The sequence below is a fragment of the Acipenser ruthenus genome, chromosome 57 (assembly GCF_902713425.1).
Source record: "Acipenser ruthenus chromosome 57, fAciRut3.2 maternal haplotype, whole genome shotgun sequence".
Lineage (NCBI taxonomy): Eukaryota > Metazoa > Chordata > Actinopteri > Acipenseriformes > Acipenseridae > Acipenser > Acipenser ruthenus.
Window position 1 is genome coordinate 4,537,988 of NC_081245.1, and position 27,658 is coordinate 4,565,645.

General features: G+C 41.1%; 1 protein-coding gene and 1 long non-coding RNA gene across 2 annotated transcripts; one reads left to right on the plus strand and one right to left on the minus strand.

Moving 5' to 3' along the window:
* Nucleotides 1-2,555: 2,555 nt before the first annotated feature.
* LOC117407657 (myosin heavy chain, fast skeletal muscle-like) lies at nucleotides 2,556-18,835 on the plus strand. The gene is made up of 41 exons (XM_059017658.1): nucleotides 2,556-2,581; nucleotides 3,622-3,671; nucleotides 4,260-4,481; nucleotides 4,586-4,729; nucleotides 4,818-4,974; nucleotides 5,245-5,272; nucleotides 5,358-5,472; nucleotides 5,564-5,656; nucleotides 5,765-5,828; nucleotides 5,922-6,020; nucleotides 6,113-6,216; nucleotides 6,303-6,441; nucleotides 6,706-6,824; nucleotides 6,915-7,064; nucleotides 7,158-7,328; nucleotides 7,419-7,728; nucleotides 8,594-8,664; nucleotides 9,032-9,119; nucleotides 9,532-9,649; nucleotides 9,760-9,883; nucleotides 10,117-10,253; nucleotides 10,508-10,763; nucleotides 11,168-11,410; nucleotides 11,501-11,677; nucleotides 11,766-11,911; nucleotides 12,352-12,442; nucleotides 12,543-12,932; nucleotides 13,038-13,164; nucleotides 13,255-13,373; nucleotides 14,001-14,197; nucleotides 14,281-14,464; nucleotides 14,587-14,752; nucleotides 15,236-15,360; nucleotides 15,463-15,771; nucleotides 15,864-16,067; nucleotides 16,163-16,288; nucleotides 16,837-17,007; nucleotides 17,092-17,196; nucleotides 17,926-18,021; nucleotides 18,132-18,266; nucleotides 18,719-18,835. The coding sequence occupies exons 3-41, from the start codon at nucleotides 4,278-4,280 to the stop codon at nucleotides 18,734-18,736; spliced, it is 5,820 nt and encodes a 1,939-aa protein (XP_058873641.1). The 5' UTR covers nucleotides 2,556-2,581; nucleotides 3,622-3,671; nucleotides 4,260-4,277; the 3' UTR covers nucleotides 18,737-18,835.
* Nucleotides 18,836-26,317: 7,482 nt separating this feature from the next.
* Nucleotides 26,318-27,342, minus strand: LOC131724875 (uncharacterized). The gene is made up of 3 exons (XR_009320338.1): nucleotides 27,142-27,342; nucleotides 26,585-26,786; nucleotides 26,318-26,500 (listed from the first exon to the last, which is right to left on the minus strand). It is a non-coding gene; the product is annotated as an uncharacterized LOC131724875 (long non-coding RNA).
* Between the last annotated feature and the right edge of the window lie 316 nt (nucleotides 27,343-27,658).

The window sequence follows — 27,658 nt, forward strand, 5'->3', positions numbered from 1 at the left end:
TAACAGCAGCTGCTGTAGCTTCAGGGGTCATTCTGCTAGGATACAGACGCAATTGGAGAAGGCATCTCAGCTATGATTAGAAGTTTCGCACCACTCTATAGCATCAACTCATTCAGCTTCATAATGTTATAAAGAATAATGTTAGGCTAACATATTGAATTACATACTTCCTCTTTGTAGTTTTCCATATACTTAACGAAAGAAAGAACGGACACAAATAGAAATATTTAATATTTCAGAGATCTAACGTGAAATACTACTGTACTGCTATTATTGTAGGTTCCGGTAGACCTCTGCGATATCAGTGTGTCGTTTCTTTGATTGCATGACGTTAAATTAAATGTTCAGTTAATGCATTTATATTATTATTTGTTTGTTTAGCAGACGCCTTTATCCAAGGCGACTTACAGAGACTAGGGTGTGTGAACTATTATGGCTTCCGGTAGACTTTTACAATCTAATTTCTTTGATGTTGAATACAATCCCTCCCTGGCCAAACAAAAAAAAAACCATTACAAACAAATGCCTTCTTCAGTAACATTAATAAGTTAATCGCTATAGGACCTTCATCCGCTTGTCCGCCCACGCAAGTGTTACAGACAGCTGTGTTCAAGGACACCGAATAACTGGGGTTAATTGAATTTAGACTAGCTGCTGTTTATACATGTGAAAACATCGGGTCATATTCGGCCGGAGACTCAAGCCGGTAAAGAGAGTGCGGCTATCACCCCAGGATTGTGAGTCACTCAATAACAGGAGCTCAGACAGGGGCTCCTTGGCTCAAACCCCTCTCCCGCGACACTAGGACCCCGCTTCTTGAGGTTCAGTGAGAGAGGATGTTCGTAGGTACTGGTGGAAGTCATACTGCTGTCATTGTGTTCAGTATAATTTCTCCGACGATTGAGAAAACGCTCCATAATTACTGCACTGCAAATAAGACACAAACGCGCCTGTAAATATAACGTTATTTTATTTATGTAGGGAGAAAAATATATATCAAGAACTATTATTATTATTATTATTATTATTATTATTATTATTATTATTATTATTATTATTATTATTATTATTATTATTATTATTATTATTATTATTTATTTCTTAGCAGACGCCCTTATCCAGGGCGACTTACAATTCTTACAAGATATCACATTATTTCACATTATACAGATATCACATTATTTCACATTATACAGATATCACATTATTTTTTACATACAATTGCCCATTTATACAGAAAACAAACCATATATAATTTCTCGGGCGTTTGAGAAAGCGCTCCATATTATTTTGTATTATTATTTATTTATTTATTAGTAGACTCCCTTATCCAGGGTGACTTACAAAATATCACAGTACAAAATATCACATTGTAAAATATCACACTACAGATAATAGCAGCAACATCAGTAGAAAATAAAAATCAAATTTAAATAAGAGAATATAATTACTGTAACCCGCCTGGAAATATAAGATTATATTATTTATAAAATGGGAAGCAAATAAAGAACTTCTACAGAAAAAAAACATACAGCTATGCCCAAATGTTTTACATCACCCTATAGAATTAACTAATTTTGCTTCACAAAGTCGATTGAAACCTGCTGAATAATGTCACGTTAGCATACTGAATTACACACCGCTTTGTAGTTTTCCATAAACTTAACGAAAAACTGACAGCAATGTAACTGACGTTTCAAGCTAGACTTTTCCCATATCATTTTGGAGTTTCTTTTACACGATATTAAATAAAATATCTAACCTATGTAAAAATAATGTATAACAAATGTAATTTTATGTAAAAATAATGGGATATCTTGTAACAATTGTAAGTCGCAATGGATAAGGGCGCCTGCTAATAAATAAATAAATAAATAATGTTCATATATTATTATTATTATTATTATTATTATTATTATTATTATTATTATTATTATTATTATTATTTATTTCTTAGCAGACGCCCTTATCCAGGGCGACTTACAATCGTAAGCAAATACATTTCAAGTGTTACAATACAAGTAATACAATAAGAGCAAGAAATACAATAACTTTTGTTCAAGCAAAGTACAAGTGTGACAAACCACAATTCAATAATACAGCAGATAATAGTGATAGTTACATCAGGATATGATTAAATAGTGATAGTTACATCAGGATATGATTAAATAGTGAGAGTTACATCATCATAGTTCTTTTGATGTCTCAAGCCTACAAATCTAGGTGATGCAAAACATTTGGCCATAGCTGTATTTGCAGTTTGATCCGATCTGACCAGTCTATAAAATCACATTCAAAGTGTATACATTGAGTTGCTCAGACTGATATAACACAACAGCAGGCACTGTGCCTGAACTTACAGCATCAGCAGATATATGTGTCAGTAAATAGATTGTGGAATGCCATATGCTCCCCTTTGATCACACTCCTGACAAATGTAACTGATATCCACAATGCGTTAATGGAGCAAAGCTACATGACCAAATACAGCTGGCAGTTTTGCTGGAGTGGCAGAAAAGCTCCTGATAAAAGCAGAGCCCGAGCGAGCCTCCAGCACTGGTCCTAGAACATCCATACTCTGGTAAGTGTCTGGAGGGTAACTGTCTGTATCTGTTGAGCAGTGTTGAGGCTGTGCTGTTTCACTTTGGTTTAGTGCACAGATCGTTTGGGGTGTTTGTGGGGGTGGAAGCCTCTTGCATGAGATGGCTTCTCTAGCTGTGTTGGTTTAACACGTGTTGTCAATAGCAATGATGAAACATATCCGCAGCACAGTAAAGAGTGAGTCAGATTAAGCAGTTTGTCTGTTGTACTTGTCCACTTTTTAAGTAGTAATGGAGGCGGCTGCATTGCAGTCCACTTTCAAGGCAATCAGACAGCGTTTGTAAATTATTGCTTATAATCAGAGTTTAAAATTTAATATGACTTCTGATTGTCTACCCTGGTGAAGGCACTGTGGCAGGGTGTGCAGGGGGAGTCACACAGTCAGGGGAGCGCAGGGGTCCCCGAGGGTCTCTCCTGGTAAAGGCATGGCTGTGTGGTGTGCAGGGTGAGTCACACAGTCAGGGAAGCGCAGGGGTCCCCGAGGGTCTCTCCTGGTAAAGGCATGGCTGTGTGATGTGCATGGTGAGTCACACAGTCAGGGCAGCGCAGGGGTCCCCGAGGGTCTCCCCTGGTAAAGGCACTATGACGTGGTGTGCAGGGGGAGAGTGCTGGTTTCTGCCTGTGTCTTCAGATCTTCATTGGGGTTCCACAAGGAGCGTCACATTGGTTCTGCTGCTCGAGCGAGTTAGGAGCCGGTAGCTCACTGGCATCCACTCTCAAACTCCTGGCTGTAGAGGCGATTGGCTTGGGGATCAGAGGCTATTTACTGACCTTCAGTCCTCTTGAGCTTTTGTGAGGAATTGCTGCAGTGAGGGGACATAATTGGAGAGTTTAAATTAGGGAGTGAAATGTGATAAAATAATTGCGCACTCTAAATTCTAAACCATTTCCAACCCATTCAGAAACATCTCTCTAACAATCAGGAGTCAGTATCAGCTATTAAATGCTTCCATTGCGCAGCATATGAGTCCAGCATGCCCTGCACAGAAATCACACGTATCTCCTTCATTTTGTTTGCAGTGTCGCCAATTCAAAAACCTTCCAAATTCCAGGATTTCTTGCTGAGGAAGGTAAGAATTATTCATGATTCTTTTTATCTTTCTATTTGTATTTAATGGCAGGACCAAGTCTTCAACTGAAGGTATTTTAGGAAGCTACGGAATAGACTGGGAATCTTTTATTTCAGTATGTTATAACTTGTAGTGTGGAGATTAATGTAGAAGCTCTTCCCCTTAGTGAGTAAGCACACACTTCCCATGTCGCTAAAAGAAAAACAACTTTCTAAAACACTTTCTGCTTTCTCAACTGTGCTGCAAATCCCTGTAAAACTGATCCATGTTAAAATCTACAAGCAGCACAAAATCAGTTTCTAGCCTTTACGAGGTCTGCTTGAAGCATAAACACACTGAGTTGATCAGTTGTAAGTGATAGATGTATGTCAGGAAAGGTGCACAGTGTAACTGCACCACACTGTGTGCTGTGCTTGTAGCTCCTGTCCACTTCACGCTATGATTTAATAAAACACACTGCGCTTTGCACCTCATAATGGACCTGCTTGGGTTACAAACTGTGTATTCTGCATCTTTTCCGCTGTGAGCCTCTGTCCTGTATATTGATAATCTACATGTTTCGTTCACTGTGTGCATCACTTGTTCCAGCTGCAGTAATCTGCCATCATGAGTACGGACGCAGAGATGGAGATTTACGGGGCGGCGGCCATATACCTCCGGAAGCCCGAGAAGGAAAGAATTGAGGCGCAAAGCAGACCTTTCGACGCTAAAACCGCCTGCTACGTACCACATGCCAAGGAGTTCTACGTCAAAGGCGTCATCCAGAGCAAAGAAGGGGGCAAAGCCACCGTCAAAACTGAAGCTGGGGAAGTAAGTCACAGCTTAGAAGTTGCGTTGCTGTTGAACGCTGTTTCGCTGTTCACAAGAACCACTTCCACGCTGCTTTGCCGCTGCTAACTAACTTTCCATTTCAGACCGTCACTGTTAAAGAGGATGATGTCTTGCCCATGAACCCCCCCAAGTACGATAAGATTGAGGACATGGCCATGATGACCCACCTCAATGAAGCCACTGTGCTGTATAACCTCAAAGAGCGTTTTGCAGCATGGATGATCTACGTGAGTGTGTTTGCACCGAGTAAATCAACACATTGAAAAGGATCTTTTTATTATGACTCAACTGCATTTCATATGTTCACAATTTCAGACTTACTCTGGGCTGTTTTGCGCTACTGTGAATCCATACAAGTGGCTTCCAGTGTACGACCAGTCCGTAGTTAATGCATACAGAGGCAAGAAGCGTATGGAGGCTCCCCCACACATCTTCTCTGTCTCTGACAATGCCTATCAGTTCATGCTTACTGGTAGGTATTTCAAAATCAAGCCTATTTTTTTCTTCTGGGGTAAATCCATTCAGCTCCTTTGTTTTTATATCTCATGCTTTTTGGTGTGGTAATGGATCTCATATTTCACAAACACAATGAGTTATGAAGAGCATTTAATGCCAATATTGTGAAAGAAATGAAAATCTGATTTAGTGTGACCCCACATTGGATCTGTTGCTCATTAGTATCAGTTAAACTAAATAATAACTAAGAAACAATCTTTAATCAAATTCTTAATTCTGTTTACAGATCGTGAAAACCAGTCAATCCTGATCACGTAAGTATGGATACAACTACAAACATTATTAAAATATAAACCTCTCCAGAAATATCATCTCAACATGTTTTTCTCTTTTACTCAGTGGAGAATCTGGTGCAGGAAAGACTGTGAACACCAAACGTGTCATCCAGTACTTTGCGACAATCGCAGTGTCTGGTGGTGACAAGAAGAAAGAGGCGGCTCCTGGAAAAATCCAGGTTGGAAACTATTGTCATTGACATGAAATAGTATGGAGCATTCAACTGGTTCCAGTTCCATTAACTAACTCTAGGATTGTGTCTTATACAGGGAACCCTGGAGGATCAGATTATTTCAGCTAACCCTCTCCTGGAAGCTTTTGGTAATGCCAAAACTGTGAGAAATGACAACTCGTCTCGCTTTGTAAGTGACAACGCTTTTGTTTCCATTATATTGGAGCATGTTTGGACTTTCTTAAACCATTAACAGTGTATTAGCATACTGACATGATTTCATTTTATTTTCATTCAGGGTAAATTTATCAGAATTCACTTCGGAGCCACAGGAAAACTGGCCTCCGCAGACATTGAGACCTGTAAGTTTCTTTTTTCTGCTGTAGTATCTCTTTTCCATCTGTGTCTTGTTTAAAGACATTTACAATTCTGACTGTAATACTTATTCATCACAGACTTGCTGGAAAAATCCAGAGTCACGTTTCAGCTGAAAGAAGAAAGGAGCTACCATATCTTCTATCAGATCATGACCAACCACAAGCCAGAACTTATTGGTAGGTGAAACTAAATCACTCTGTTAACAGGTTGATTGAAGTCTCTGTGCTGAAATATTCTACAATGTGTTTGCTGTTGTTCTTCCTTCCAGACATGCTTCTCATTACCACCAACCCCTATGATTTCCCTATGATCAGTCAAGGGCAGATCACCGTCGCCAGCATTGACGACAAAGAGGAGTTAATGGCCACAGACGTAAGTTCCATTGATTAGCTTTGTTTAATGATTTTGTTACCCTTTTTTTTAGTGTTGATGCTCCTCATGTTGTTTTTGTTATCCAGTCTGCCATTGACATTCTTGGGTTCAACAATGAAGAGAAATTGGGCATCTACAAAATCACTGGTGCGGTGATGCACTATGGTAACATGAAGTTCAAGCAGAAGCAGCGTGAGGAGCAGGCTGAACCAGACGGCACTGAAGGTAACTGATTTACAAGCACCTCTCGTATAAGCAGCTAACAAGACATGAAAGGCAGCCTTGCGAGACGCTATTGTGAGAGCCTGCAGAAATCATGCAGAGATAGCGCCATTGCTTTTGCATTACTGTTGAGAATCAGACATTAGATGAACACACATTGTTTCTCAAGACATGCAAATCTCCTACTAAGCTATTCTAGCGATTACAACCAGTTTACACATCCAAGATTACCAGGAGTCGTAAACAAGATGTTGTGTTTGGTTTCAGTGGCTGACAAAGTCAGTTATCTGTTGGGACTGAACTCCGCCGACTTGCTGAAAGCCTTGTGCTACCCGAGAGTGAAAGTGGGGAATGAGTATGTGACCAAGGGGCAGACTGTCCCCCAGGTAATGTGTTTGCTCTAGACCTCCACGAACATTGCACACAATTCAACTGAATAATAGTTTCATTTAACACAACCTCTATTATCTCATTAGGTCAATAACGCTGTTGGCGCTCTGTCCAAATCTGTCTATGAGAAATTGTTCTTGTGGATGGTTGTCCGTATCAACGAGATGCTGGATACAAAGCAGGCAAGACAATTCTACATTGGAGTCCTGGATATTGCAGGATTCGAGATCTTTGATGTAAGTTGGAGGATTTCTGTATCGTCATTTCCGTACTACACACAGCGTTATTTATTGTTGGGATTTCATATATTTTTTTATGTATATATTTAGTTCAACAGCTTGGAGCAGCTGTGCATCAACTTCACCAATGAAAAACTGCAACAGTTCTTCAATCATACCATGTTTGTACTGGAACAAGAAGAGTACAAGAAAGAAGGGATCATTTGGGATTTCATTGACTTCGGTATGGACTTGGCTGCTTGCATTGAGCTTATTGAAAAGGTACGTCAGTGACGCTGTTAATAAATTCAAAGCTCTTGTCACTGTCTGTTGTTTTTCTCTTTCTAAAATTCACATCTTTGTTTCCAATAGCCAATGGGCATCTTCTCCATCCTTGAAGAGGAGTGCATGTTCCCCAAGGCCTCAGACACTTCCTTCAAGAACAAGCTGTATGACCAACACCTTAGCAAGACCAACGCCTTCCAGAAACCTAAACCCGCCAAAGGCAAAGTTGAGGCCAGCTTCTCCCTGGTGCACTATGCTGGCACTGTTGACTACAACGTCGGCGGCTGGCTGGACAAGAACAAGGACCCACTGAACGACACTGTAGTGGGGCTGTACCAGAAATCACCCATGAAACTCCTGGCCCACCTTTATGCCAGTTTCGCAACACCCGCTGGAGGTAAGGTTGCAAGGGTGTGGGAGCAGACTATAATCATTGTATTTACCTTAGATAAGTCATGTTATTAATTATACTTGACAACAGCGAGTAAATTCAATCAGGGCAGCAGTGTGGAGTAGTGGTTAGGGCTTTGGACTCTTGACCGGAGGGTTGTGGGTTCAATCCCAGGTGGGGGACACTGCTGCTGTACCCTTGAGCAAGGTACTTTACCTAGATTGCTCCAGTAAAAACCCAACTGTATAAATGGGTAATTGTATGTAAAAATGTGATATATTCTAACAATTGTAAGTTGCCCTGGATAAGGGCGTCTCCTAAGAAAATAATAATAATGTATTTATTAAGCTTACATTATTCAAGGATTAGCATTCAATGATTATCAGTAATACAGAAATAAAGTTATTTAGATTATATATCTAGACATGGCATAATAGCCATCTAGTTTAATATACAGTTACAAGATAGGTGTGTGATATTTACATGAACTGGAGGTATTCTTTCAGGACAGGAGTGTGGCTGTCATTGTGAGTCTCCCGAATAGCCTCATTACTTCTGAGAGTATTTATATTCTACAGCTCCAACTCACCCTTATGTGTTCCACCTTTGTTCGTTCCACTCAGCCATGTATACAATCTTGATAAGAGCAGTTTTAGCCAGACCTGTGACTTGTTTTTGTGAACCTTCATAACCCTTTAAACATACAGTTTAACCCTTCAAGGTGTTGCAGATTACCTGTGTCAGATTCTGGACGTTTCTAATGGTTTTCATTTTATACACACATTGCTATTGAGGGTTAAGGGAGGGGTTCAACCTGCTTCATACTGATTGTACGTCACCTGTCTGAGGTTTTGCTCTTTTGCATTTGAAGATGCTGGAGGCGCGAAGAAGGCTGGCAAGAAGAAGGGTGGCTCCTTCCAGACTGTGTCTGGACTCTTCAGGGTATGTGTTCCTGCTTCACCTTTTTGTACTCCGCTTGCATCAAATGCATTTGCTAGTTTTGCAACATATTTGGTCAGTTTATGGCGATGGTACGGTGATACAGCAGTAAATATGTCAGCGTCCCGGATCTTTGAAAACACTCCATGTGAAAGTTCACTGGCATTGATTGGTACTCAATTGTAGAGTTGAGATAAGGGCAGCTTGTCCTGCTTTGAAGTCAACACATTAATAAATAGATGTGCTTTGATTTATTTAATACCTGACGATGAATACTGGGAGAATCCGAGTATCGCCCTGAATCTGTACTACGTGTCGTTTATGAATTGAAAAATGTGAAATCAATCTTCCAATGTTCATCATGCTACAGGAGAATCTGAACAAACTGATGTCCAACTTGAGGAGCACTCACCCTCACTTTGTGCGCTGCTTGATTCCCAACGAGTCAAAGACTCCAGGTACTTATGATGTTATAGCGTGTGAGACTCTTCATTTTGATGCTCATTCCTGACACATGTCTAACTGCAATCACAGGTATTTCAGGCTGTGTTCAAAGGTTTGAAGGTTTGTTCGCTAGTCAGCAATTCAAAAGGTAGTTCTAAACCTTTGAAAGTTCGTCATGCGGTATATGGAACAATAACAAGACACAAGACAAGTATTTTATTTATTCAGCCGATAATCATGATTATCGTGTTAATTGACAGCCGATAATCGAGAACAGAAAATTGCTTTATCGTCTAACACTTCTATATATGCATGAGTATCGCAAGCAACATCAATTACGTGTACATAAATGACGTGGCTTTTTATTTGTATTTAAATTATAAAAACATGATTACTGTTCTATATAACATGTACCCTTCTTTACAGCCCTTATGGAAAATCATTTGGTTATCCACCAGCTGAGATGTAACGGTGTGCTGGAAGGTATCAGAATTTGCAGAAAGGGATTCCCAAGCAGAATCTTGTATGGTGACTTCAAGCAAAGGTATCAACACCTCTGAGTTTCCCTCTCATGAAAGCTTTTTCATTCTTTTACATTTCTCTGTGCAGCTATTCAAAGTGTATAATGACATGTATTCACTATTTCTGACATAGATACAAAGTATTAAATGCAAGTGTCATCCCTGATGGTCAGTTCATGGACAACAAGAAAGCATCAGAGAAGCTTTTGGGATCCATTGATATAAATCACGACGAGTATAAATTTGGGCACACCAAGGTTAGTCTACATAAATATGTCTTTAAAATTAGCATCACCTTGAAAATGTTATTGAACAGTAAAGATGAATTTAAATGCTAATGTAAACCACATTATACTTATGAAAGTCAATCATTTTCAAGATAGAGACTCTTTGTTTATTGTTACATGATTAAGTGAACTCTGTTCCCCTAGTCTAATGGTGCGCCATGCGAAGACAAAAGCCTATTTTACCGTGAATCTCTTGAATTCAGGTGTTCTTTAAAGCTGGTCTGCTGGGTGTACTTGAGGAGATGCGAGATGAAAAGCTAGCCAAACTCGTGACCTGCACTCAGGCTCAGGCCCGTGGCTTCCTGATGAGAAAGGAATTCAAAAAGATGATGGAAAGAAGGTGATGAAGAAATAACAAACCATTTCTGCAATAGGAACATTTCATAAACTTTGTTTTATGTTGCTACGGATAAAATGCAAAAAGACTTTGAGATTTGATTCCCCAGCACATTGTGATTTCTTTTTAGAAATATATATAGTTATGGAAACGTTTCAAGAATCAGATATAACAGTGTTCTGCTTTTGTGAGTTAAACAAAAGAGTTTTACAAAAAGGCTCATATATAATTTGTGTTCTTTTGTTCATGTATTATAGGGAAGCTCTTTTCACCATCCAGTACAACATTCGTTCATTCATGAATGTGAAACACTGGCCGTGGATGAAGCTCTACTTCAAGATCAAGCCACTCCTGAAGAGCGCCGAATCTGAAAAGGAAATGGCCAACATGAAGGAAGAATTCGAAAAGTGCAAAGAAAATCTGGCCAAGTCAGAAGCAAAACGCAAGTCACTGGAGGAGAAAATGGTTTCTGTGGTGCAGGAAAAGAATGACCTGCTGCTTCAAGTCCAGTCGGTACGTATCCATTCTTTATTACTATGGCTTATCATCCTTTCAATTGCTTTATCTCATGTGGTGGACACTGCCTAGACGTGAGAGATTCATGATTCATGATTCTTTTTGCCACCTCCTTCTGGACCAAACCAGCATATTAAATGAATAAACCAGAGCAAGGACCCATTTCCACTGGGATTACGTGATCATTTCAGAAACACCACCAACACAAATCTAATGCAAAACCCTGAAAGCATATTGTTATTGAACTACAGCATCTCAAAGACATTCCTAGGGACTCATTAATAATAAGTGAGCTTTCAGATATTCTGGTCATTTCCCCCCTCATGCAGAAAGTATCGACTTTATTGGGTAAACATTTCAATTCCTGTTCCTTTACTAAAACATTTATGATGTGTCTGCAGGAAAGTGAAAATCTCTGTGATGCTGAAGAAAGATGTGAGGGTCTTATCAAAAGCAAAATTCAGCTTGAGGCAAAACTTAAAGAGGCAATGGAGAGACTGGAAGATGAGGAGGAAATGAACTCTGAGCTGACTGCCAAGAAGAGGAAACTGGAAGACGAGTGCTCTGAGCTCAAGAAGGACATCGACGACCTCGAGCTCACACTGGCCAAAGTGGAGAAGGAGAAGCACGCCACAGAAAATAAGGTGAGGATTTTAACAAGCGACATGCAATTATTTATTAAAAAACGGAACACAAACAAATCCATTGGTTTTGTTTCTAACCCTTTTATATAGGTTAAAAACCTTACTGAAGAAATGGCTACTCAGGATGAAAGTCTTGCAAAATTAACCAAGGAAAAGAAAGCCCTCCAAGAGGCACACCAACAGACCCTTGATGACCTGCAAGCAGAGGAGGACAAAGTCAACACTCTGACCAAAGCAAAGTCTAAGCTGGAACAACAAGTGGACGATGTGAGTGAAGCAGACCAAGCAGACTTTCAAGGGGTTTAACTTCATCAAATACAATCATATCATATCATTGGCTTTTCCTTTTGTGTAGCTTGAAGGTTCACTGGAGCAAGAAAAGAAACTCCGTATGGACCTTGAGAGAGCCAAGAGAAAGCTTGAGGGAGATCTGAAGCTAGCCCAGGAATCCATAATGGATCTGGAAAACGACAAGCAGCAATCAGATGAGAAGATAAAGAAGTAAGACTACTATATAGAAAGAAATGTAGATTGAAATGTGTAGATTTAACAAGCAAACAAAATAACTAAATGAACATAAGGATCTACGTTGGAGACAATACTGGGACTAATTTGGCCAACCCTTTGATTCATAAATCCAGATATTAATAATAAGAACATAAGACAATTTAGGAAAAAGAGAAAACTATTCAGTCCACCAAAGATTGTATGGTTCCTAGCAGCAGGTTGATCTCCAAAACGTTGATCAAGTCGGGTCTTAAAGGGTGGTTCAGCATTAGCTACTGTATGTGTTCATGTTAGAAAAAAAGTATTCTTGCCAGAGGTGGGATTTGAACTCCTCAATAGGAGACTGCAACCTGAATACAGCGCCTACGACCGCTAGACTGTACTTTTACTACTGAGGCTCAATTCATTCCATATCAATTCTTTGAACTTTCCAGGAAGGACTTTGAAACAAGCCAGCTGCTTAGCAAAATTGAGGATGAACAAGCTGTGGGTGCTCAACTTCAAAAGAAGATTAAGGAGCTCCAGGTATTGTGGGGAAATCAAACTCTTTGAATTCACAGAAAATAACTGATCACAGATGTTTGATTCCACCTGAGAAATGTTTCCATTTTGTTCCATTTTCTAGGCGCGCATCGAAGAGCTTGAAGAAGAAATCGAGGCTGAACGAGCTGCTCGGGCAAAGACTGAAAAGCAAAGAACTGATCTTTCCAGGGAACTTGAAGAGATCAGTGAAAGGCTTGAGGAAGCTGGTGGTGCAACTTCAGCTCAGATTGAAATGAACAAGAAACGTGAAGCTGAGTTTCAGAAGCTCAGACGAGACCTGGAGGAGTCCACTCTGCAGCATGAAGCTACTGCCGCTGCTCTTCGCAAAAAGCAAGCCGACAGCGTGGCGGAACTGGGAGAACAAATCGACAACCTCCAGCGTGTGAAACAGAAGCTCGAGAAGGAAAAGAGTGAATTGAAAATGGAACTCGATGACCTCTCCAGCAACATGGAATCTGTAGCCAAAACCAAGGTACAGTGAACAGCGGGTGTATGTATGCATGTATGTGTGTGCTCTCAGGATGAGCCTATAGGATTGTGTTCATGTACACTAATCCTTTTCATCTTTTAACTAAAGGCTAACCTGGAAAAGATGTGCCGTTCTCTGGAGGACCAGCACAGTGAGATTAAGACCAAGAACGACGAGAACGTGCGTCAGATCAATGACATCAGTGGGCAAAAAGCACGTCTTCTGACAGAGAACGGTAAGCCGGTACCTGCTGCCTGATGCAATTGAATTGACAGCACAGTAGAAGAAAGAGCATCCTTGAAAACTCTCAATGCTTCTGTTTCAGGTGAATTCTCTCGCCAGCTGGAAGAGAAGGAAGCTTTAGTTTCTCAGCTGACGAGGGGCAAACAGGCTTTCACTCAGCAAATTGAGGAGCTCAAGAGGCAGCTGGAGGAAGAATCAAAAGTAATACTGCCATTATTATTATTATTATTATTATTATTATTATTATTATTATTTCTTAGCAGACGCCCTTATCCAGGGCGACTTACAATCGTAAGCAAATACATTTCAAGTGTTACAATACAAGTAATACAATAAGAGCAAGAAATACAATAAATAAAATACAATACAATTATTCTATTACACAGTGCTTTCACACCTTAGGCATGCTTTTAAAATGTCATTTTATTGAACCCGTAGATTGATACCATGCCAATTGGCTAATGCAGGGTCACGTGACCAATACTCCCCCAAATCAATAGCAGTCAATAGAGCCCCCTGAGGACACCCCCACAATAAACAGAACAGCGGACCAGCTACCCTGTCACAGACTTCTTAGGATGAATCATTTTTAATAAATACAAGTGTAATAAAACAGCTAGTGACTTTAGACTTCACCTTATAATGGAACAAACGACCTCCAGAGAGCAATAAAGCCCACTGTCTCACTTCCTCAGCCTCTGGGCAACGGGTTTCCAGTATAAGACTCAACTCCAGTCAATATTTGTACATTGTAATCTCTTCGTATATGGTGTTGTAGTCTTTGGCATTGCATGTTTTTTATTGTAATATTCCTGTCATTCTTTAAAGGCCAAGAGTGCCCTGGCTCATAGTGTGCAATCTGCCCGCCATGACTGTGACCTGCTTCGTGAGCAATTTGAGGAGGAGCAGGAAGCCAAGGCTGAGCTGCAGCGTGCAATGTCCAAGGCTAACAGTGAGGTGGCTCAGTGGAGAACCAAATACGAAACTGATGCTATCCAGCGCACGGAGGAGCTTGAAGAAGCAAAGTAAATAACCACGGTTTACTTCACATACATTTCAGTGCGTTCACTCTCTGCTCCCTTTTCTAAACACAAACACTCATTCCCAGGAAAAAGCTGGTACAGCGCCTTCAAGATGCTGAAGAACACATTGAGGCTGTGAACTCAAAGTGTGCCTCTCTGGAGAAAACCAAACTGAGGCTCCAGAGTGAAGTGGAAGATCTCATGGTTGACATAGAAAGAGCAAATGCACAAGCCTCTGCTCTCGACAAGAAGCAGAGAAACTTCGACAAGGTACGCAAAAGATGGCTGTTCAAAAACCTAATACAGGGCATCTGGTAGAAATATTGCTGTCTGGCTCAAAGTTAGTAACAAAGAGACATCTTGGTGTATATTTATGAGCTGTATTGTTTCAGGTTCTTGCTGAGTGGAAGCAGAAGTTTGAAGAAGGCCAGGCAGAGCTGGAAGCTGCACAGAAAGAGGCTCGCTCTCTCGGCACTGAGCTCTTCAAATTGAAGAACTCCTATGAAGAATCTTTGGACCACCTGGAAACCCTTAAGCGGGAGAACAAGAACTTACAGCGTGAGTCCCAACTTCAACACCCTGTTCACACTCAGATACGGGTTCATTCACTCATCTCGTGCTCACATTTGTTTTTTTAAAGTCAACCATTTTGTCCGATCACTGTAAATGTTTCTGACACCAAGGATCACAGACAGAATTGGGCAGAAATGTGGCAAATGTAATGTAAACAAATGTAAAATTTTATATGCCAGTATTAAAAATGTATAGCACTAATTATAATACAATCTCTGTGTGATACACTGCAGTGAGAGCCAACGACAAGGTAAAAGGGGAAGAAACCAAGTGAGGCAGACAAACGTTTCGGCTAGTGTCTTCTTCAGTGCACTAATGCAATTCTGACTGTGCATTCTGAATCATGGAGGAGCAACATTTGAATCTGTTGTCTCTAAGCCTGCAATGGGATGCTGTGAATGAAAAGCACCCGGTTATTGTTGCATTCCAATTCTAACCATGTTTCTCATCTTCTTCTTCGTCTTGTAGAGGAGATCTCTGATCTGACTGAACAGATTGGTGAGGGTGGGAAGGCTATTCATGAGCTGGAGAAGTCAAAGAAGCAGATTGAAACTGAAAAGTCAGAAATCCAAACCGCCTTGGAAGAGGCAGAGGTAATTCTTTAGAAACACACACCTTCTCATCTCCATGGCCATTATCTCTATACTATGTTAAGTTTTCTCTCTATCTTTCTCTTTGAATCTTTAATAAAACAGGCTACACTGGAGCACGAGGAGTCCAAGATTCTCCGTGTCCAGCTGGAGCTGAACCAGGTGAAATCGGAGGTTGACAGAAAGATCGCTGAGAAAGACGAGGAGCTGGAACAGCTGAAGAGAAACAGTCAGCGAGTGATAGACGTTATGCAGAGCACTCTCGACTCTGAAGTTAGAAGCCGCAACGATGCCCTGAGAGTGAAGAAGAAGATGGAGGGAGACCTGAATGAAATGGAAATTCAGCTGAGTCACGCCAACCGCCAAGCAGCTGAATCTCAGAAACAACTGAGGAACGTCCAAGGACAACTCAAGGTAGGGAGACTTTCTTTTGAGGGCTAGTGTCACACATTTCACTTGTGAACAGATCTTCCTAATTGTCTTACTGGTTTTTATTTTCTATCCAGGATGCCCAACTGCACCTTGACGATGCTGTCCGAGGACAGGAAGACATGAAAGAACAGCTCGCCATGGTGGAACGCAGGAACACCCTGATGCAGGCTGAAATTGAAGAGATGAGGGCTGCCCTGGAACAGATAGAGAGAGGCCGCAAAGTGGCTGAACAGGAGCTCATTGACGCCAGCGAGCGTGTGCAGCTGCTGCACACCCAGGTCCGAAGGAATTCCTGCAGTGTTGTTGTTTTTTATTCTTGTTTTAAATGATGTTCATGAGCTTTTGGGAGCTGACAGTCTTTACCTTGTTACAGAACACCAGTCTCATCAACACCAAGAAGAAGCTCGAGTCTGATGTTAGCCAGCTGCAGAGCGAAGTAGATGACACCATCCAGGAAGCAAGAAACGCAGAAGAAAAAGCCAAGAAAGCCATTACTGACGTGAGTCTTTTTTATGGGTAATGATAGATGCTATTGGATTGGGGGCTGTGTGTTTAAACACCTGTTACTTAACATTCACCTTGCAAGCTGTGGAGGTTTCGCTTGCTCCAGTTCAAAACCTACATTCTAACCAAAGTAATGTGCAGGGATGAGGCTCTCCACCACTGAGCAATTGATGTTCAATCAGTTCAGCATTAACGGCCAACCGCAAGAGACAGTTAGGTGTCCCAAACTAAATACGAGGCCACTTAAACAATGACAAGGACATTTTCTACAGTTCATGACAGCTGCACAGGACATTAATGCTATTATATGAATGAAAAGACTTTTAAATCTTTTTAGTTTCCGTACTTGATAATTTAGGCTGCTTGACATTTATGAGTTTCACGATTCTAAAGTCCTCTTAGCTTTTAGATGCCATCTACCTGTGGGACAATTACCGCTCTACTCAGAACCTGTCTGGCTGAGACATGCCATGAGACTCACAGTTACAATTTCCCCACTTCTATTGCTGCTGCAGCTCTAAATGTCTTCCCTTCAACTACCAGGCTGCCATGATGGCAGAGGAGCTCAAGAAGGAGCAGGACACCAGCTCTCACCTGGAAAGAATGAAGAAGAACCTGGAACAGACAGCGAAGGACCTGACCCACCGTCTGGATGAGGCTGAGCAGCTGGCCATGAAGGGTGGAAAGAAACAGCTCCAGAAACTGGAGACCAGGGTGAGCTGAACATCTGGAGAAGTACTTTGCAGGTCCAAACTTGGGTGACTATTTGGAATAACTTGGAATGCTTTGACTTTCCAGGTGCGCGAGCTGGAGAACGAGCTTGAAGCTGAGCAGAGACGTGGCATCGATGCGGTTAAAGGAGTCCGCAAATACGAGAGAAGAGTCAAGGAGCTCAGCTACCAGGTACAGTGAAGGCTTCAGCATTGCAGCATTGGGCTTAGACATTGAAAACATATTGGGGGTTATTGAAGGTACAGAGAAGGGCAACTAGGCTGATCCCAGGACTTAATGGAATGAGTGATGAGGACAAGTGTAAAGAATGAAATCTCTTCAGGTGAAGGAGTAAGAGCTAAAACTCTGGGATCATAAGGAAGGGACGAGCCTTGTTGGGTCGAATGGACTCTTCTCGCTCCCAAACTGTCCTTATGTTTTTACAATGTTACATTTTCATAAACCCCTTTTCCTTGTTAGGTTCTTGAAAATTACAATAAAAAGAAACAGTAGGAATTTATTTTTCTGTCCAGCAGAATATGAAAGTGGGGCTGTGACCTACTCCAACTAAGCAATAACTGACAAGCCTAAGAATGCTGGGAAAACTGTAAAAGTCTTGTAGAATGGAGATAATAAAGTTTAACTGCCAAAGGATAAATATTATGATAATCACTTAATATATAATGACAAAGGACATATATTTCATGAGGGGAGGGTGACAGCAATCCAGGGTTACCTAAAACTGGCTATTTTCTTTGCATTGAGCTCCATTAAAGAATTGGTTTAATAAAGTCTAAATCTACAGTGCTGCCTGTACAATTTATGAATATATTGAGTCTGATCACTCTGAATGTGCTCTATTGCAGCGTTAAGTTTAGTAATTGGTCACGTGAGTTATTATTGTGATTTATTTCATCGCAGGGTGAAGAAGACAAGAAGAATGTGGCCAGACTCCAGGATCTGGTTGATAAGCTGCAGCTGAAAGTGAAGGCTTACAAGAGGCAGGCTGAGGAAGCTGTACGTGACCCTTGAGATCTGAAACACCATGTTTTCTGAAGCACCGCTTTTCTTTCACTCTTGTATTGGAACCCATTTGTGTAACCCTGTGTCTCGCGCTTCCCTTTCAGGAGGAACAAGCCAACACCCACCTGGCTAAGTTCAGGAAGGTGCAGCACGAGCTTGAGGAGTCTGAGGAGCGTGCTGATATCGCTGAGTCCCAGGTCAACAAGCTGAGGACCAAGAGCCGCGAGCTGGGAGCCAAGGTGACTTAAAAGATGAAATCCAGCACAGTTCCCTTTACTGCAAGGCATTTGAACTGGTCTCAGTTAAGCATTTGCCAGGAGAGCATTGGTGTTCCTCCTGAGCAACGCTCTGATCTTTGTGAAAGCAATTTACTGATTTTAAGGAACTTCAGTGCAGTGATAGAGATTTTGGACAGGATTTCAGAAGCAGCGTTATATATTTCTAATTACAAATGTTGGACAATATAGTAACACATCTCTCACATTCTATACTAGAGGTATATCTTATTAATGCTTCAGTATGTGTATTAATTCAATGTAGTGTTTTGTTTTAAATGTTGGTGAGATAAAGCAGGGTGGTCTGTTTTATTTTCAAGCATGATTTTTTTTTTTAAACAGTTAAAGAGTAAAGCTGTGTTTGTCTCACAGTGTGCACAGTGACTAATCGTGAATTCATTTCTTTGTTTCTAAAGGGAAAGGAAGCAGAATAGAGGAATCGACGACTTGAACCAGAGATTCATATAATATGAAATCTGTTGAATAGTCACTGTAGAATTACTGTAAAATAAATGGACTTCATTTGCATCCTCTCCCTCTGTCTTGGTGTTTTTCTTCTTTCCTGACAATGCTAGTCTTAACACTGATGTAAAACATCCAGAGGTACCATAACTTGACCATAATGGTGGCATGAAGCCCCTGCAGGGAATGAAGCGATAAGACTTGGTGTTGACATTATCTAGGTCTTCCCAAACCACGACCAACCAATTCAATTCAGTTCACTTCACACATCACTTCAATGATAAAGAGGCTGCGGCTCACACATCACTTCAATGTCACCTATCTGAAGATCTATTCACTATGAAGTCTGAAAAGAATGTGTCAAATTGCAAAGTTAGATTTTCATAATAAAACAGCACAAGTGTTTTTCAATGTCCTGGTTTGCCATTCCAGGAAATGTGTTAGATTTGTACTTCCTCGTCGTTTCACTTCAGCAGTTTCAAGCATCTTTACTGGCTGCAAACCATGCCCATCATCAAAGGCAGCAGCTGATTGGTTGTTAACATGACAGAGGGTTCTGCAGGGGGTGGGGTCACTTTCACTCTCCAGACTATCAGAAGCAAGGCCTTCAAACAGAGATTTATTTCACTAATGTAGCAGCAGAACTGTAATAAACTGTATTGTACTGTATTGTATGGTAATGTATAGGGCAGCAGTGTGAAGTAGTGGTTAGGGCTCTGGACTCTTGACCGGAGGATCGTGGGTTCAATCCCAGGTGGGGGGACACCCTTGAGCAAGGTCCTTTACCTAGATTGCTCCAGTAAAAAACCCAATTGTATAAATGGGGAATTGTATGTAAAAATAATGTGATATCTTGTAACAATTGTAAGTCGCCCTGGATAAGGGCGTCTGCTAAGAAATAAATAATAATAATGAGCTGTATACAGTGTCACTGATAATGAGGGACAATTCGGAGCCCCACACATTATCATTGATAATGAGAAGGGAACCGCGTTTTTCATTACATTTTTTTTTTAACTGCAATTCAGCCCTGAACCTCCAGATGTCCGTGTAGCCACGGTGTGTCTTCAACCCAGACAATTCCAGCTAATTAGAAAACACAGAGACAGTGACTGCCATTCTATAAAGTGATGCGTGTGGAGAAAAAGCTTACCTCGGGACTTGCTGTTTTAGAACAAATAGATGCACCAACAAACTCAAAAAGCATTTCTTTGAGAGCTCGCCCGCAGCTCTATCCACCTGGTGTGGTGCACACTGGGCAGATCTTATTCTGAAAGACGTAACGTTAGGATTCATCAAACGTACAACAAAGCCGCTGAATTAGTAAATACACACCGAGCACTGGCACGAGAGCACTGGCACGAGAGCACTGGCACGAGAGCACTGGCACGAGAGCACTGGCACGAGAGCACTGGCACAGCACTGAGAAAAAACAAACAGTGTGATGTTAAAACGAGACGCGTTACTACAACCCTGATCCATGCACAACAAAACCTTTCTATTTAACCAGCTCACACGTTTCTGAAGGCAGTGAGGATTTTAGACCCACAGCATGTTTGTAGTTTGGTTACCTCTCCCACTAGATTTCATTATTATTTGTTTATTTAGCAGACGCCTTTATCCAAGGCGACTTACAGAGACTAGGGTGTGTGAACTATGCATCAGCTGCAGAGTCACTTACAACTACGTCTCACTCGAAAGACGGAGCACAAGGAGGTGAAGTGACTTGCTCAGGGTCACACAGAGTCAGTGGCTGAGGTGGGATTTGAACCGGGGACCTCCTGGTTACAAGCCCTTTTCTTTAACCACTGGACCACACAGCCTCCTATCATTGCAGAGTTTGATGCTGACTGTAAATTAGAATGGGAGGGAGATCAACTATATGCAAAAAAAAAAAAAAATAGCTGAATTTCTTTGACTGAATTTTGGAGAAATGCAGCAGGATTATTTCCCTGTTTAGCAAGAAAGGCAAAAATATATTTGTCAGTTGTTACCAAAGTCTGTGGAAGCTGAAAGAAGCGTTTCTTCACATGGATGCGTTTCCACAGCAACGTCAATCCATGAACGGGGTTACCCGACTGACGATGCTGAAGTTTAACAGCAGAATATAATGCACAAGGACTGAGAATGGGTTCTGTTTGTCTTTCATGCAAACATAAGCAACACTTATGGGCTTCCTATGAACAATTTTGTTTTTTTTACATTAGACTCAAAGAACAAAACAAAACCACTGAAAAGAAAACAAAGAAAAAACTAAATAAACACAGCTTACATAGATTACAGAATCTACCACATGCACAGATTCCAATAAATGGTTATAATATCTGTAGTGTTCAGGGATCGGAGCCAAAAACAGGAATTCTATTAAAAAAAAAAAAAAACAGTATCTTCTCTTCTGTTGACAAAATATATATTTGTGCCCAAGAAAATGTAATTATTATTATTTTATTTTTTTTACGAAATGATTTGTGTAAAAGTGTACTGGTAAATTAAAACCTAACGTATTTACACTCATGAGTTCTCTGAAATAATATTGAATTAAAAAAAATATCCTTTTAAAATCCTGTTATACGTATTCACAGGGATGTGAGGCATTAACAGGCATTCTGTTTAGCATTAATCTGTTAATAAGTAATTTGTAGTAAAGGAATAAGCAATTCAAATGGTTAAAGTAACGTAATGATGTCATTGTTTAAAGATTGCTCATTATGTGGCTTACTGTCGAGGCTACATCGACATCTAGGGGCTGTAGGACTAAATTACAGGTTAAAAAAAAAGTCATGAAAAACACAGGGCCCTAATAATGAGGGGCAGTTGGGAGCTACACAGTGTCACTGATAATGAGGGACAGTTGGGAGCCACACACACAGTGTCACTGATAATGAGGGACAATTGGGAGCCACACACACAGTGTCACTGATAATGAGGGACAGTTGGGAGGCACACACACAGTGTCACTGATAATGAGGGACAGTTGGGAGCCACACAAACAGTGTCACTGATAATGAGGTACAGTTGGGAGCCACACACACAGTGTCACTGATAATGAGGGACAGTTGGGAGCCACACACACAGTGTCACTGATAATGAGGGACAGTTGGGAGCCACACACACAGTGTCACTGATAATGAGGGGCAGTTGGGAGGCACACACACACACAAACACAGTGTCACTGATAATGAGGGGCAGTTGGGAGGCACACACACACACAAACACAGTGTCACTGATAATGAGGGGCAGATGGGAGCCCCTCACACACACACAGTGTCACTGATAATGAGGGGCAGTTGGGAGTCACACACACACAGTGTCACTGATAATGAGGGGCAGTTGGGAGTCACACACACACAGTGTCACTGATAATGAGGGGCAGTTGGGAGCCACACACACACAGTGTCACTGATAATGAGGGACAGTTGGGAGTCACACACACACACAGTGTCACTGATAATGAGGGGCAATTGGGAGGCACACACACACACACAAACACACAGTGTCACTGATAATGAGGGGCAGTTGGGAGGCACACACACACAAACACACACACACACAGTGTCACTGATAATGAGGGGCATTTGGGAGCCATACACACAGTGTCACTGATAATGAGGGACAGTTGGGAGCCCCTCACACACAGTGTCACTGATAATGAGGGACAGTTGGGAGCCCCTCACACACAGTGTCACTGATAATGAGGGACAGTTGGGAGCCTCACACACAGTGTCACTGATAATGAAGGACAGTTGGGAGCCTCACACACAGTGTCACTGATAATGAGGGAAGTTGGGAGCCTCACACACAGTGTCACTGATAATGAGGGACAGTTGGGAGCCACACACACAGTGTCACTGATAATGAGGTACAGTTGGGAGCCACACACAGTGTCACTGATAATGAGATACAGTTGGGAGCCACACACACACAGTGTCACTGATAATGAGGGACAGTTGGGAGCCCCTCACACACACAGTGTCACTGATAATGAGGGACAGTTGGGAGTCACACACACACTCGCTTCTAAACCACAACTAAAATCGTTTTAAATCCACAACAAGTAAAGGGAGTGTGAATCGCGGGGGCGATTCTATCGGGGGAGCTGCATCATATTAAAATTGTACGACTTTATATTTGAGATGGTAAACATTAGCTATCAAAATAGTGCAGTTCCGTCTTTATAGAGAATCACTCACCAGCGCGCTTTCTCGTTTAAACCTTGCGGTTAATTTTATTTATTTATTTCTTCCTGCTTCACACAGTCCCGCCCCCAAGCAGACAAACACAGCCAATCAGCGAGCTGTACAGCTCTGATTGACGGAAACGACCTCTCACGGTAAGTAATGCCCGCCCCGGATCAGGTTGGTAATTAGTTACCAAAATCGTTCAATTTACTTCCAGCTCCACGCAAATCACACTCGCTTTACATGTTTAATAAAGTCAATTATAATTTGCGGTTGGAGACGAGACTTGAAAAACCGGCCCTGTCTTAAAATGTCCAGGAATTACGGGTGGGTCGAGTTGGGACGTGAACACAGAAAAAGTGTCGTTTTCAGAAAAATAAATAAATAAACCTAATTCAGTTTTTCGAATACATTTGTTTAGTTTTTTATTTTTTTCTGAAAACTCGCTCTCATGTAAACATTACCTCACCTCGTCTGTCCTCCGTGTCCTCTCCCGTTTTCATACCGTCTCAACGGCGTCCACATCTTCACAGAACATTTCAAGCTGTTCTTGAGAGACGGCGGGGCGAGGCGCTAGATTTCAGATTTGAAAAAAAAAAAAAAGAAAAGTAATTTTATTTATATTTAAAATTTTTATGATGTGTGTTTGAAAATTGAATCACCCTCGCGAGCTACGCCGGCGCTTGCCCTGCCTAGCAACCCAGCCGCTCGCGGTGTCTCGTGACCGACGTGAGGCGCCTCTGTGATTGGCTCACGGTCTAAACGCTATGACGAGCGCCGCCGATAGGAGGATTCGGGCTAGTAGACGAGAACAAAAATATGATATACTGGAACATTGGTTTTATAAAATTAGTTTTGATGTACCTGTGTTTAAAATAACAACTGTTTACAGGCATACATTATACCTAGTGTTAGTTTTTTTTTTACGGTTTAGTTCAAGCCGGTGAAATTAAGCGTCATTTGACTGTAAAGTGACTCATTTTATAATAGCGAAATAAAAACGGATTATATCCGTTAACCGTTTTTTTGTGGGTTTCAATAAATGTAAAAACGACAGACGTAAGCAGAGGATTTTAAAGAATATTTCTCTTTGAAGTGATTTTTGATTTTTTTGCCGTTCCTGTTACGTGCTGTATGCAGAACCCGCCAATACAATAACGCCATACACCTAATACACGAATACATTAATTTGAATTTGATTTGAGTTTCACTTGGTTGTGTGAAACACAAAGGGTTGTTTCAAAGACATTGGAAATTGACTGTGGAAATAATGAAACTCCATAAATAATTACGTCAAAAATATTTGGCGAATTCATTAAAAAAAAAGCCGGTTTGAAACGCCAGTTTCGTTCATATAAACACGGGAGTGTATTACTGGAACCCTGAAGCACAGAAATGCAGAATTAACCCTTCATTTTTGATTTCCTATATTTTCAGCTCTCGTTTTTAACTTTTCGCTATGTTTATCAAATCGAATACAACGAACAGATCGGTGCAGTATTTGTAAATCTCCCATTTTCACCGCGCTTGTTTGAGTAAATGTGCAATTAAGAATCTAACGTGTGCCTGGGTCAAATTATATATATATATATATATATATATATATATATATGGTTTAATTAATATAGATATAGTAATACTATATTGGATGTATTATTTATATATTAATATATTTGATTAATATATTTATTTACTGTAAAGGCTGTGTATTTAATCACAGGCGGATCTATGTAATGTTAAGCACCAGGAGACGATAAATAACAAAAGCAATACAAGTATAAACGTTGTAATTCAATTCTTATTTAAAAAAAAATCAAACATATTTTTTAAATGCAATTTTTTTTCTGTCCACTCGGAATCACGAGAATTAAATCGTCACGTGACTCGTTTACGACTAGAGTGATGCGAGATTTGGCGGGGTTTTTTTTTTCCCCCAGAGACAATTGCGATTGGATTGTATTTCCAGTCTGTGACTATTTTTGTTTTAAAATATACTTATTTTTGGAGTTTTATACGTGAGACATATGTATTGTCTACGGCTGGATTAATGTTCCCCCAAACTAAAATTCATTACAAAAAATTATGATTTATATATAATTACAAAATAACGTATTTCAGTAATATATTATTATTATTATTATTTTTATTATTATTATTATTATTATTATTATTATTATTATTATTTATTATTATTATTATTATTATTATTATTATGGTGATGTATTTCTTAGTTAGCAGACGCCCTTATCCATATATATATATATATACACACACACACACACACACACACACACACACACGCACACACACAGGACCGTTTCTAGCCTTTTGGGGGCCCTAAGCAGGATTTGATTTGGGGGCCTCCCTCACTGTAGCCCACTCCCCTTGGCACGACATCAAACCAACATAGGCTTAAGCCTACTGTCTTGTAAACGTCTGTATGAGCACACATATGTACGAGCAAACACACAATGTACAAACAAACATGTAGTGACTAAAGAGGGACCTGTTAGCAGCGACATCATCTTTTATTAACAAAAGGCAGTGAAAGCAAAGTCTGGAACACAGGTGGAACACCACAGTGGCGTTCTGATATTCGACCACTAGATGGCACTGAAGGTCAGGAACTGTAAAGCTGGGTCCACGCCTGAGCGATCAGTTGCACAACTTAGTTGCTTGCAACCGAGTCGCTTATATGTGGATGTCCCTGCAACCAGTTGCAACCAGTTGCGAGCAGTTGCGCAACCAGTTGCTTGAAGTAGAGCCGGGCTCTACTTTCCAAGCAACCAGCTGAGCGACTTTTGTAGACACAGGCGATCACGTGGCAATTCGCCAACTCTGATTGGTTCTTATAACGCTGACTGCACGGCTTGCATATTAAGAAGCTCTAATTTTAAAAATGTCGGCAGTAAAAAAAAAATTAAACGTTTTCCTCCAGCTTTTACGCGGCTTTGTTTGTTTTTTCTTTAGGGAATATGGCATGTATGTATCGAATGTCTATTTACTGGAGCAGGAAACTCAAAAAATACACTCAACGTACAAATAAAACGATGAGCGATGAGACGACGCACACACACGCATGGCATAGCGATTGAGTGTTTATTAATCTGTAACTAAACCTCGGAGAATGGTTAACCGCATATTAATCCAATTCTTATTTATTCAACCCTGCAAAACACACACAGCTAGCTGGAACTACACGGCGGTTCACTTCTCTGTCATTTTTTTTTTAAAAGTATATAAAAACATTTGTTCTAAAGTGTACATAGTACTGTTATAATTAGAGTTTGTGATTGTCGGTGTTTTAATCCGACTTTTCTCCTCTCCTTTAAGAATTCACTTGCTACCTCTTCACCTATTCGTGTATCTCAGTTGCCTAGTTCCCCTTCAGTAACCCCCAATATGTTTTCAATGTCTAAGCCCAATGCTGCAATGCTGAAGCCTTCACTGTACCTGGTAGCTGAGCTCCTTGACTCTTCTCTCGTATTTGCGGACTCCTTTAACCGCATCGACGCCACGTCTCTGCTCAGCTTCCAGCTCGTTCTCCAGCTCGCGCACCTGGAAAGTCAAAGCGTTCCAAGTTATTCCAAATAGTCACCCATGTTTGTACCTGCAAAGTACTTCTCCAGGTGTTCAGCTCACCCCGGTCTCCAGTTTCTGCTCTGCGGCGGTTTGGGCGTAAGGTCTGATTTGGGACTCGCTTCTTTCTCGGGTTTCCGGAGGCGCTTTTAGCGGCCGGTCCGTATCTCGCCATCTCTGCGTCCATAGCGATGTGGAACCCCAGCAAAGATCTGAAGACCCAGGCAGGATCCTGTGTGACTCCCTGCACAGCACGCCACGGAGCCTTTAACACGTTAAATCATTGCTATTGACACCAACACAGCTAGCTCGCATTAAACACACACAGAATGAAGCAACATTTTCATCGCTGTCGTTACAGAACATCACTAAAAACGCACAATGCTTACAGTAGAAAGGCACGGAGTTAGAATGCGGAAGCCTCAACACCAAAAAAGCTGCCTGAACGACAATACATCACGCGGAGGACGTCTCTTATTTTTCATAAGAGAGAAGTCATCTCGTGCAAGAGGCTTCCGGCCCCACAAACGCCCCAAACGATCTGTGCACTAAACCAAAGTGAAACAGCACAGCCTCAACACTGCTCAACAGATACAGACAGTTACCCTCCAGACACTTACCAGAGTATGGATGTTCTAGGACCAGTGCTGGAGGCTCGCTCGGGCTCTGCTTTTATCAGGAGCTTTTCTGCCACTCCAGCAAAACTGCCAGCTGTATTTGGTCATGTAGCTTTGCTCCTATATTGCATTATAGATATCAGTTCCACTTTGTCAGGAGGCTAGCATATGGCATTCCATAATCTATTAGTGACATGTGCTGACGTTGTATAACTAGTCACTGTGCCTACCGTTATTCTGGGTTAGGGTTACTGACTCAAATATATATGCTGATGTTGTATAACTAATCATGGTGCCTAATGATATCTTACTGTCAGCAAACTCAATCTATACACTGTGAACGCCAAAGTATAGGGTTACCATATGGCTCCAGATTAACCGGACGCTTTGAGACAGACCGGGATTTCAAAATTCCCCCTAAATTGAAAGTAATTCACGTATAAATGAGCTCCACCTTTGCTGAGATTAATCCTGCTGTGGTGGAATTGCATGGGCGCAGCAAACAAGTCACACTGATCAG

Bases quoted from the DNA above. Each gene is read 5' to 3' on its own strand.
- LOC117407657 (XM_059017658.1), top strand. From the start codon at position 4,278: ATGAGTACGGACGCAGAGATGGAGATTTACGGGGCGGCGGCCATATAC. The intron at 6,442-6,705 runs GTAACTGATTTA...GTTTGGTTTCAG, and splicing joins TGAACCAGACGGCACTGAAG to TGGCTGACAAAGTCAGTTAT. The intron at 8,665-9,031 runs GTATGTGTTCCT...ATCATGCTACAG, and splicing joins CTGTGTCTGGACTCTTCAGG to GAGAATCTGAACAAACTGAT.